Source organism: Cicer arietinum, chromosome 4 (genome assembly GCF_000331145.2).
Source record: "Cicer arietinum cultivar CDC Frontier isolate Library 1 chromosome 4, Cicar.CDCFrontier_v2.0, whole genome shotgun sequence".
Classification (NCBI taxonomy): Eukaryota; Viridiplantae; Streptophyta; class Magnoliopsida; order Fabales; family Fabaceae; genus Cicer; species Cicer arietinum.
The window spans coordinates 2148984-2160874 of NC_021163.2; the positions used below are offsets into that span (position 1 = coordinate 2148984).

The following is an 11891-nucleotide window of genomic DNA, read 5'->3' on the forward strand; positions in this document are numbered from 1 at the left end:
AATATAAAAATTAAATTGATAGTAAATAGCTAAATATGTGGACCAACTTGAAATAATTAATGTTTGTTAAAGTTAAGGCTGATTTTGAAATATTCATAATTTCATGAACTTATTTGAGAGTATCCTACAAAGTCAGTGATAAATACAATAGTGTATTCGACAAATATTAATAAACTAGTATAGTTATATTAATTTTCATGATTTGAACTCTAAACCTTGTGTTCTCTTAACTCAACTGAGCTATTTACAACTTAGTTTTTTTGTTTTGTTTAGTTCAGCAGTAATATTTGCCTATTGGCCAATAGCCTTATAGCATAGTTTGTGATATTTAGACTTTAATTAATATTATTAGAAAAGCATAAAATGACGTAGTAGTTCTTGTTCTGTCCATACTTCATATTAAATATGAATTCAACATGTTAATATATAAATACTTCCACCATGCTACAAAGCCTAAACTATATACTAGTTTTTTGTTCATGTGAATGCAACAGCTAGCTTACTTTGTTTCTAACCTCTGACCGAACAACAATTGGAAAGTCAAACAATTCAACAAACAGCTAAATAACAAGGCTAGGAATCAGAAACGACAACCACAAACAACTTCAACCCATAGTACCAAACACACAACATCAGATTCTTTTCAACTTTTGTTGGCATCACAATTTGTAATGTTTGCCCCATTATATTGGTCCCCCACACGAGTAAGTGATTACACAAGATTCTCCAATGACAACTGAGTACTGATGCAAAGGTCTTGTGAGGAAGGGTGGCAACCTAACTAAAATCTCACACACGCATCGGCTGTCCATTTCTTTCGCCCACCGGCAACAGTTATCTTCTTCTGTGCTGCTGTGGTGACCATGCCGGTGTCTGTGGTGGTGGTGGTGATCACTCTTGTGTCCCTCGTCATCGGGGGATGAAGGAGAGGGTGGAGGTAGGATTGGAGAAGGCAGTAATCCTGGAGTGAAAGATAACATTCCGCAAGCATTGCTTACTAGTGCGAATTGGGGTGCACAAAGCGGATGAAGAGAACGTTGTGGAAAATGAATATCTTGCGGCCTTCTCTGGCTTTCCATTTTCGACACAAACGCCAAAAATGTCAGAACCAGGGTTACTAAATTTAAAAGATTGATTCTCTTCATATTGTGTATTTCTCCCTCTGATGCTAATACATCTGAACTTGAAAGAGCTTTGATGTTCATATTGGCTCCTTAGAAGTAGAATTGCTTAAATACTTGCAAAATTCATTAGCTTGTTTCCAGTAGGTTGTTTATGAGGTGAATGACTAATATATAAAATGTAACTACCAAGAGAATGAGGTTAGGCCCTGCTTGCTTGCATTTCTCATCCATTTTGTGTGATTACTTTGTAGGTAAAGAACAAACTATATTCTAAATGGGGGTTCAAGCCACCAACATTGTTCCTGAACAACTCTTTTAACAATGTTGAGAAGTGTGGCGAAGTTTGTATCAGATTAGTGCAAATTAATATCTTGTAGATTTTACATGGGTGGAAATATACTAAAGGATTTTTCAAACAAAATGTCCCATAGATTAGACTATATAGAGTGAGAGCCTTCAAAAACAAAGTAACCACAGACACAAAGTTTTGATGACACAAAATCTCAAGTTGTTTCTACATAAATTTCACGCTGTCTGTCTAAGTGCAGAGTACTTCAGCATTGCAATGCCTTCAACAAAGACTAACTGGAAGACAAGCAAAAATATTTCTAACTTTATTCTATTGTAAAGCAAAATTGATAATACTACATACCAGCTCATTATCACAAAAAATTGAACTTCAAAGGGCAGAAATATTTCAGATAGGTACAACAATTTTCTTAAATTAACATTCATGGTGGCATGAGAAATTTAAGCTATTTTAGACCTTTGCTCAGCCTGTTTCCGGCATTTTTAAACGCAATTGCTTAATGTTGTTCTAAAAGATAATTTGAATGCAGAACTTGCTCATTTCTTCCATTATTTGCAGATGCGTACTTCTTTCACTACGAATTATCAGAGGAAATCCAACATTAGATGTCTCAAACAGAAACTCGGCATTTTCGTATTTGAACGTCAATGCAGGATTTGTCTGACACCAAAAAGATTATTTGGATCACCTTGTCTTTAAATTCCTAAACTCCAAAAACAAAATGAGTTAGACAAACAAAATTGAAGTACACAACCTCTTCTTTTTTAGCCTAATTTCTGTCATTTTTTCATGCACTTATTTTCTAAAAACAAGGACAGCATCAATTTATAAAAATAATTTTAAAAAACAAATCAATGTAAAATGAAATCACTTACATTCAAATTAGGCTTTTCCATGGAGGTGATGAGGCTTTCCATTACTCAAATTAGCACTCAGCTTCCAACAATTTCTTGTAGTTCTCTTAAAATTGAAATTATAATATTTCAAGGAATGTATGCAATACTTGGAATTCTATGAATTCAAAATTAGGTTGACCAATAATACCCAGGCAAGTCAAAGGAAGTATCACTTAAACAACAATCCTCCTCTACCCAAGAGTACACACATGAAATTGGTCTCAACAACATAAATATGGACAAAAAACTTTGATCTCTAAATACAATATATCTAAGCCAACAACATTTTACTGAAGCATTTTTCAGTAACAGGGTACTAACAGGCAACCATTGATTCAATTTTTCCTAAAATAATTCAAGTATCTAAAGTTTAACAATCATAAAAAGTAAGGAGAAATGTACTTGCCAGCATTGCTAAAGCTTTTTTCTCCAGAGAAAGAAATTTCCAAATGGAAAGCTCTTCATATATCCAAATTTCGATTTTATATTATCATTCTCCAGCTCTTATGGCCACAAGTTCCATATCTTGCTTAATTTTCTCTTGTTTCAACCTCAGCTCCTCCGCTCTTCGCCGCCAACCCTCCTCCAACAACTCAGCAAATCTATCTTTTATCTTTAGCAGTGGATCCACATCAATCAACTTATCCCCTTCATACGCTTCTCTCAACATTGCAGTTTCAATCCCACCTTTCAACGACAAATAAAATATACCCGAATGCCTCGTAAAAGCGCTCGAAAAGGCATTCGAAAACCTATATTCATTACAAAATTTCCCAAGAATCGGCACCGGAATCCTCTTATACAACGAAAGAGAAAGCAACTCATGGAAAACCCCAACAGACCTCTTCTCCATCTCTCTAGAACTTTGCTCCAAATGAGAAACATCCTCATAGGGCGAAATATAATCAAGCTCGATCCAATCCCTAATCCACTCCCTCATCTCCTTCTTCAACACAAACCCAGGTGGAAGCTTCACATTGAAATTAGGCCTAACCCTAATCCCAGTAACCTTAGCTTCTTCTTCAGCCCTTTTCTGAATAACAGATTTAGCAAATTCAGGGTTCCAATTAACCAATTCAAGAAACGATGCTCCCTCACCAGGTAAACCAGTTAACCTAAAATATTCAGGATACCTAGGAACCAAATCAACCAAAAAATCGTTAGGGAAACCAAATTCCCTTTTTACATGAAGCAATTTATCAGCACTAACAACTTTATCCTTGGATATCATCAACAATTTACACAACTTTGAAACAATAAACGGTTCATTCTCCTTAAAATTCCGTTTCTCTTCATCAAGAAACTTCAAAAGATGATCGCTAACACGTAGAAACTTAACGGGTTCGGTTTTGGGTTTAATGCGATCGTAATAGAGATCGAATAAGAAAGGGTTTTGATTGAGAAAGGTTTCGATTTTAACCTTAAGTCGCATTCTTTGGCGGCGTTTTTCGAGGTAGCGTAGAGGGATGACTTGACCTGGTTCGTTGAGAACTTCTTTCACGACGCGGAAACATTGTTTGTAGCGTTTGTCGTTTTCTATGGCTTGATCTAGTAATGGGTCTTTGCGCCACACTACTTTCAGACTTGATATAGATCTTGTGTGAATGTTAAGGTTGAGAATGTTGTAGCAGAAAACGTGGATTTTGTTCTTGTTGGTCAACATGTTCACCATAGAGTAGAGTAGAGGAACTAAACAATGGAGAACTTCGCAAAAATCTCAAATGGGGTTTTTACCAAGTCATTGTATAGGGTTTAGAAAATTTTACCTGAAACCACCATTATTATCCTACCTCACATTTTACAAAAAATGTGGGGTTTAATATTTTTGTGCTTCTAAAACTTAAATTTTAACTTTTTTTTGAACATATTTTGTATAAATTTTTTTAAATGATTTTGTTTTGAAATATTATTTTATATGCTAAAAAACTTTTTTCATAACATATTTTACACTGAAATTTTTTTAAAAAAAATTTATTAATATTTTGGAAAAATTGATTATGTTATGAAAAATTTGAAATTAAATTTTTGAAACACAAATATTATCTAAAATATGTAAAGTTTAACTTTTTAAAATGTTTTTGTGTTTTGAAAATAAATTTTTTAAATGGTGATTTGTTGTTTTTTTTTGGAAGATAAAATGGAATTTGTATTAAGATGTTGATAGGAATATAATCATGGGGTAAAGGGAAATTTTTCAAAGGTTTATTGTTGAGTCCAAATTAGCATAAGCTGAAATGAAACGATACAGCTAGGACAAAACAAATGGTGACAACAGAGGCGCTGTTTCGTCCTGAATCCAGAAACTTCCTTTATTGATTGGCACTGCACTTTGGGTTTGTTTCCATCCATAGAATACAGTGTCATTCCATGTTCTTTCTTGTACTAGACCCCTTTATGTTCATGCCATTGCCAGTTACCATCAGACCAATCTTGTATACACAGACTTGAGAACCATGTAGGTTTAATTCTACCTCTTTTCCATTAATTCAACCATCTACTAGTTTGTCTGTCAAATAAAACAAAAACATGTACTAGTTTGTAGTTTACTAGTGTGGTACTCTGTCATGGGTAAAACCGTAAAGTTATCCGTGATTTTTAATTTTGTATTTTTTTTTAATTTAGAATTTTGTATTTAGATTTTAAAATAAAAAACATTAAATCTGTTAAATTTTGACTTTTTTATCATATAATTTTCATATTTTATGTTTTTTTATGATATAATTTTTTTTATACTAAAAAATATTAACACCCCTTAAAATTTGTGATCATGTATGGTTTTACACTCTACACATGTAGTCATGTTTAAATATATAAGCAAATTAGGTACTATAATGATTATATTGAATAAATTTTATTTGTTTTATTATTATGTATGACAATATAAAATTTCTCATGCATCACTAATAGCATATACTTTGGATTAGTTTGTACAATAAACCATAATTAATTTATTACATAGATATAAGATTGGTTAGATGATGGAATAAAGTATATTGAAATAGAGTGATAGGAAGTTGAGGATTCAATCAATTTTTTCAACATCATAGTAATAATTATTGGCAATACTAATATTTAAAAAATAATAATTAATTATAGAATTTTTCACACTTTTATGTAAAATATACTAGTATTCAAAACACATATTGGTAATAAAAATATACACTTTTCCTGTAGCTTGTGAAAGACGTATTTTAATTAATTTACCCTTAAACACATCTATCATTTGTCTATAGAAAAGATAATAAAATAAGAGAATAAAATATTATAGTAAATTTGAGGCTAAAAATAACTGGGGGAAAAATAATAGAAAAAGATATTTCAAACTACTATGAATTGAAAGTAAATTTGTTATGTAAAAAAATAAAAAGAAATGTGTTGTTTTGATACTAAATATTAAATTATTTGATGTAAGTCTCTCAAAATAACGACTAAAATAAAATTGCATGAATAATTTAAATAATAAAGTTTATATAACTAAAAAAAAAGACTAAAACAAAAAACAAATTAAACATTAATATATTTATACAGACTAAAAACAAAAGCAATTTCATAGAAACTTAAAAAAGTTTTTTAAAGATAGACATGTATAAACTAAACATAGACTACTTTCAATGTATTTAACGGTTTTTATATTTAAATGCTCTTCAATAAATGTAATTTTTAAATTTTATTAACTATTTCATTCTCGGGGAACTAGCCCTAATGAATTATACTTTTCATATTATATTTGTTTATAAGATCAAAAAGATTAATCGTATTTAATTAAATTTCTCGACAAGCGTAAAATTATTTATTTATTTATAATTAAAATTGGTGTAATATTTTATATTTAATAACAACAGATTGACATTCATGTGATTTTTATTTTATTTAACAGTAAAAAATCTATTTCTGACAACAACAACAAAAAAGATTTGTTTGGCAAGCAAGACTAAATAACAAACTTATAGTAGATAATTTTTATAATTAAAATATAGTTGTTTAATAAAAAAATTGACATAGTATTTGTCCACATGCTACTTTAAGTATTATTTGAAATTATAACTTTTAGATTATAGCGTATCAATATTTCTCTTATTATCTTAATTGATATTTATTTTTTACAATAATAGAGTTATTTTAATTGATAAATTTTAAATATTAATTAAAAAATATATTTATATCATTTTTTTTATTTACCGGTTAGTTCAACCAATAACTTAATAAAAAAAAATATAAATTAAATTTATTAATTTATCCTCTGTCTATAGTAAACTTGCTCTATAAGATATACGTCATTTTATGTGAATTTTTAATTTATTATACATGGAAAGTTATCTACTAATCATATTTGTATTACCCACCATATATTATTATATGCTTCTTGTAATTAGAGATAACAACAAAATTCGCACACGTCTCGATTTAGATGGAAAAATACATTTTAATTAGATGTGAGTGCGAGTGTTCTTTAAAATAAAAATTTGAGGTAGAGACGAAGTTGGATTGTCGATATCCACTCCGCAATTGTCCATCTCACACCCATTTTTATGAGGACAATCCTATCACTTGTTTCAAAATGATTCCACTTGACGATTATAGATTATCCTTTTCTCATTTTTTTCACTCCATCGTAGAAGTGTTTAGTGGTTCCAATAAAGTTTCGATCTCTATACTTATTTCTTGACATCCTGAATATGGTTAAAGTCAATGTTAATGATAACTCTATTGGTAACTTAAAGGCGTTTCGGGTTTGATGCGAGCTCATTAGAAATTCATTTGAAGGATGGATTACAAATTTTGGTGGTAGTTGTCAGTTTACTTCTATTATTAATATTGAACTTCAAACCATCTCACATATTTTAGACATCATTTGAAATCACAGGTTTAAAAAAATGATTTGCAATTTTAATTACCAACGACATTATAATTTATTCAAGAGAGTGTGTTGCCTACCCATCTTTATTATTCTCTGGTGAAATATATTCCTTCTATGAATTCAAATGATGGACATATAATTCTTATTCAGACATTGACTTGTTAAATTAATGTGTTTCGCTTTACCATAAATTGTAAGAGTTTTGTATTTGTCTATCTTTTTTGTCAAATAATTATTTAATGTAAGTTCTGTTCTAATTTATCTCTTATCCATCATTTATTTTTTTAAAGATTATCATATTCACCACACCACTTTTTTCCGACGGCAACAAATTCAAAGTCCAAATCATTACTTGATTTTATGGCCATGCAGTTTATATTTCCTAAAACACCCTCAGTTTTTATAGATATTGGCAGTATTACCCAATTACTTAGCTAGGTCGCTTCCTCAGTTTCTCTCTCCATGTTTAATCAATTAATTTCCATAGCATTGGGAAACAGCGTAATACTAATTTCGTGTGCCCCAATTATAGTTTCACACACTACACTAGACTAGACTAGATCAACCCCACTCTACTTATTCCCATTCCTCACTATAACTAATAATATTTTTGTTTCTCTTTGGATTTTCTATTTTTGGTTCCGAATTCACACCCTTTCTATTTCCGTATACTCAAATTAATAAGGTACTACCCCTATTCATTTCTGCATATTTTCTTCATACTCTTTTCGCATATCGTAATTCGTAAGTAACAGGGTTTTTCATTAATTTTTATGCGTATTTAATCATTTAAATCATCGACCTTAGGCTTCTCTTTTACATTCATCAATTCTTTTCATAAGTTGCTAACCAATATTTTCATTAGGTTTTAATCGCTTTTTATTTTATTTTTTGCAGATTGGTGATTTCTGATCATGGGTTTCAATTCAGTCTATAGATCTTTGCAAGATATATTTCCACAGGTAAAGGCGTATAGCTATTTAGTTTCGCATTTTTTTTTTCTTAAATGATTGCAGAATAATCATTTTTGATTAATTTTAATTATAACTTTTTATGCTCTGTGATCCAGTGTTATTTGTATTCTAGTTCTGAATTTTGAAGTTGAATCGGTGTTCCGGTATATAAAATTATCAAATTAAATTGAACTTTCTATTTGAGCATTAAGTGCATAATGACGTTGTGTTTTTTTTTTTAATGAACATGTTTCTTGCTACTTTCATCCCTAATTCCCTTTCTGTACTCTTATAAATTCTATTATAAGATTCTAACTATTACTTATTTTTGTGGGGTGGTTGGATTAACCACTGATTATTAGTTTTTTCATGAGACACTTTGAGGACTAAAGAATAAATTTTGTCTGATTTTCAAGGAATCCCTAATTGTAATTTATTTTGCTGCCGTAAAAAGATGGTGTGGTAGCTTTACTTAATATATCAGAGTTTATAGATGAAGATCAAGTGACTCACATTCAGAGTTTTTTTTTTCCTTCACAATTTCATTTTTTGAGATCAGAATGTGAAATATCCAACAATTCTGTTTTGTCTTACTCTAGTGATTGCATTATTTTTCTGACTGTAGTAAATCCATGTTTGTAGTCGAGGTGTGAATAGTGATTCGATGCTAATATTTAAACCATTAAGAATATATTACTCTGGGAATGTAGATGGGATGTTATCAAGCCTTCCTCCTAGCTGAAGTCTGTATTTTTTATTTTTCCTTGAACAGGTTGATAGCAGGTTATTGAGGGCTGTGGCTATTGAACATCCAAAGGATGCTGATGTGGCGGCTGAAATTGTTCTCACTGAAATCATCCCATCAATTTCTAAAAAGTTACTTTCTGTAACTCCTCCACAGGATATGAGCCCTAGAATCGTAGTAAACTTGGAAGGTCTGTCTACTTATTATGTATTATGCATTTCCATCCCACTCCCTATCTAGGTTGCATTGACTTGGTTTACTAATATATTTCTGGTTACTTGTTGAACCTGTAGATGATAGTGATGAGGAAGGGGATAGGTTGGCGCACCGCCAGCATGTTAGAGAGACAGAACATGGCTCTTATTCTTCACGTTATGTACCTGAAGAATTCATCAAAACTGCCAATTCTTCTTCTGGACCAGATCTGAATGTTCCAGTAACTTATCCACGGGATTTGAGCCCTGTACCTGAAGAATTAATCAAAACTGCCAATTCTACTTCTGGACCAGATCTGAATGTTCCAGTAACTTCTCCACAGGATTTGAGCCCTGTAGTCATAATAAACCTTAAAGGTTTGTTCACTTACTCTGGACATGCATTTCTATATCGCTCTATACCTTGCTTGTTTTGAAATGGTTTACTAATTTATTTCTATTGACATGTTGAACCTTCAGATGACAATGAGGAGGAAGGGAAAAGGTTGACGCAAAACCAACTTGTTGAGAATACTGATGTGGGGTCTTCTTCATCATCATCATGTTCTATACCTGTACAGATCATCAAACCTTCTGATTCTTGTGGACTGGATCTTAATATGGCTCTTAACGAGTCTACACTTTCAAATTGCAGTGGTATAAATGATGAAACCAATAAATTTATCGGGATAAGTGACGAGCCAAATATCTTACAAAATGGTGAAGGTAACTTAACAATAGGGATCCCAAATGAAATTGCTCAGGAGACATCAAATGGTTTTGGGCACCAAGCTAATGCAAGTTTTGATCAGGGCCGACTTGACATGGATGTCGATGGTGAAAATTTGGCATCTTTTGGTATATGTCAAGTGATGGAGACTGAAAAGAATTATCTTACAGAGGAGGCTGCTTCTACCAGTAACAATGGCGATAGAAATGCAAACCATCTAAATGAAGAGTGGGTTGATTTTTTTCCTACAACTTATGATTATGATGCTACTATCTGTGATACAAGTCACATATTGGAAAAATGTGAGTCCGCCTTGATTGAGTTAGAAGGATATGAAATTGAAACGACATCTCAAGTTCAAGGGCCTACACCAAATGCTAAAGGTTGTCTTCAAATAGAGTTTAATGCCAGTCCTTCTATCGTTGTTGTTGAAACTAGTGATGTTGAAGATGAGATTGATGGGAATAAGGCATTTAGCCAATATAATCGAGCATGCAGTGTTGATATGCTTGAGGAAACCATTGATGAAGCAAAAACTAACAAGGTATCGTTTGCCCTCTAACTATATTTCGCTGTTGTGAATACAAGCTTTACTAGCCTTATAAATGATATGTGGTAAAAGTTGTGACATTGCCATTCAAACCATTTTTGCTATATTGAATAATGACTTGTCATCTTATTGATTATTAAACTGAAGAGTAAATGGCATAGCAATGCCCAAATATTATTGTTACTATAAAACGATGTAATTACAGTTTGGTCATTGAAATATGATAAGATCTTAAAACTTCTGACGTTTTATGCTTATTATTCTACAATGATGCAGAAAACCTTGTTTTCGTCAATGGAATCTCTCATCAACTTGATGAGAGAAGTGGAACTTCAGGAGAAAGCTGCAGAGCAGGCTAATATGTCAGCTTCTAGGGGAGGGTTTGACATGCTGGATAGGGTAGAACAGTATAAAGCCATGTTGGTGCACGCCAAAGAAGCAAATGACATGGTTGGCAATGAATTCAATAACAAAAAATATTGATGTTGAAACTAAAATATTTGATTATGCTGTTTTAACCTCAGCTTTTTCTTTGCAGCATGCAGGCGAAATTTATGGAGAAAAAGCAATTTTGGCAACTGAACTGAAGGAACTTCAATCTCGTTTGAGCAGCTTGTCTGGGGAAAGGGATAAGTCTCTTGCAATTCTTGACGAGGTGCTCAACTTGATGTGTTTATTTGAATAATTGTCATACTTTTTCTGTGTATGTTGTTTCATTTCAGAATACCTTGAGCATCTTCCTGGCTCACTGAGTTTAAACTAATCAGAATCATTCACTGTTATAACTAAATGGAGTACATGAGATTTAAAATTAATAACAATTTGTGAAATTTAATATACTCTTGCTTGCAGATGCGCCTAGTTCTTGAATCTAGATTAACTGCAGCAGATATGTTGAGGAAAACAGCTGAGCATGAAAGGCAGGAAAAAGAGGAATCAGCACAGTTGGCTCTTCTTGAGCAAGAAGCAATGATGGAGAAGGTAGTACAGGAATCAAAGAGATTACAACAGGCGGCAGACGAGAATTCCAAGGTCGGTAGTGTTTCCTTTGCTTCCAAACCAATTTATTTTTTTGGATATGCATGTAATGCTCACTGAAAAAGAGTTTGTTTTTAAAGTGTGCAAGTAAGGTGATACCTGTCCTCAAATCTTTATGGGGTTCATCTCCCTCCCCCCACTAACAAGACATCATTACCAACTAACAACTAATATTTACCATTTTTTAAAAAAAAACTTATGATTAATTAATAATGCTGGATGCACCTTATGTACTCAATTTAGACACAAACTCACTAGAGAAGCTTTTTCCTAGTGTTTGATGATTTTTCTTGCTTCCTTTTTCGTTTCTGCAGTTACGGGAGTTCTTGATGGACCGAGGGCAGATTGTTGATACGTTGCAGTAAGTTATTTCTCTGTTTATAGTATAGTTGTATTTTTCTATGCAAGATTCTCTTGGTTTCATATTAGTGTCATGTGAATGCTTGCTGCCTTTTCAGTGTTTTATTATGGTCATGAAGTTACATCTCTCATT

The 11891-nt window shown here is 32.0% G+C and overlaps 3 protein-coding genes across 6 annotated transcripts in view; 1 reads left to right on the forward strand and 2 right to left on the reverse strand.

The window, feature by feature from the left end:
• Nucleotides 1-683: 683 nt before the first annotated feature.
• Nucleotides 684-1079, reverse strand: LOC101511533 (uncharacterized). The gene has a single exon (XM_004495167.4). It carries the CDS (start codon nucleotides 1077-1079, stop codon nucleotides 684-686), a length of 396 nt encoding a protein of 131 aa, XP_004495224.2.
• Nucleotides 1080-1715: 636 nt separating this feature from the next.
• On the reverse strand, nucleotides 1716-4123 carry LOC101511862 (protein WHAT'S THIS FACTOR 1 homolog, chloroplastic). 3 transcript variants are annotated; one of them, XM_012714311.3, is made up of 3 exons: nucleotides 2737-4123; nucleotides 2310-2394; nucleotides 1716-2137 (listed from the first exon to the last, which is right to left on the reverse strand). In XM_012714311.3, exon 1 carries the CDS (start codon nucleotides 4000-4002, stop codon nucleotides 2821-2823), a length of 1182 nt encoding a protein of 393 aa, XP_012569765.1. In that variant the 5' UTR covers nucleotides 4003-4123; the 3' UTR covers nucleotides 1716-2137; nucleotides 2310-2394; nucleotides 2737-2820. The 3 variants fall into 3 exon arrangements, with proteins under 3 accessions (XP_012569765.1, XP_012569766.1, XP_004495225.1); XM_012714312.3 differs by lacking the exon at nucleotides 2310-2394; XM_004495168.4 differs by having other exon boundaries at nucleotides 2310-4123.
• A 3533-nt stretch (nucleotides 4124-7656) lies between these two features.
• Nucleotides 7657-11891, forward strand: part of LOC101512176 (uncharacterized) — a 5318-nt gene continuing 1083 nt past the window's right edge. Inside the window, exons 1-9 of one of the 2 annotated variants that reach the window (XM_004495169.4) lie at nucleotides 7657-7873; nucleotides 8086-8150; nucleotides 8914-9076; nucleotides 9180-9458; nucleotides 9561-10354; nucleotides 10637-10810; nucleotides 10899-11015; nucleotides 11213-11392; nucleotides 11713-11759. In XM_004495169.4, coding sequence (XP_004495226.1) covers nucleotides 8103-8150; nucleotides 8914-9076; nucleotides 9180-9458; nucleotides 9561-10354; nucleotides 10637-10810; nucleotides 10899-11015; nucleotides 11213-11392; nucleotides 11713-11759 — 1802 coding nt within the window. In that variant the 5' untranslated portion in view covers nucleotides 7657-7873; nucleotides 8086-8102. Of the gene's footprint in view, nucleotides 7874-7907; nucleotides 7933-8085; nucleotides 8151-8913; nucleotides 9077-9179; nucleotides 9459-9560; nucleotides 10355-10636; nucleotides 10811-10898; nucleotides 11016-11212; nucleotides 11393-11712; nucleotides 11760-11891 lie in introns of those variants that run through there. The other variant, XM_012714310.3, reaches the window with a different exon arrangement.

Coding starts and splice junctions, on each gene's coding strand:
- LOC101511533 (XM_004495167.4), bottom strand. CDS start 1,079: ATGGAAAGCCAGAGAAGGCCGCAAGATATTCATTTTCCACAACGTTCT.
- LOC101511862 (XM_012714312.3), bottom strand. CDS start 4,002: ATGGTGAACATGTTGACCAACAAGAACAAAATCCACGTTTTCTGCTAC.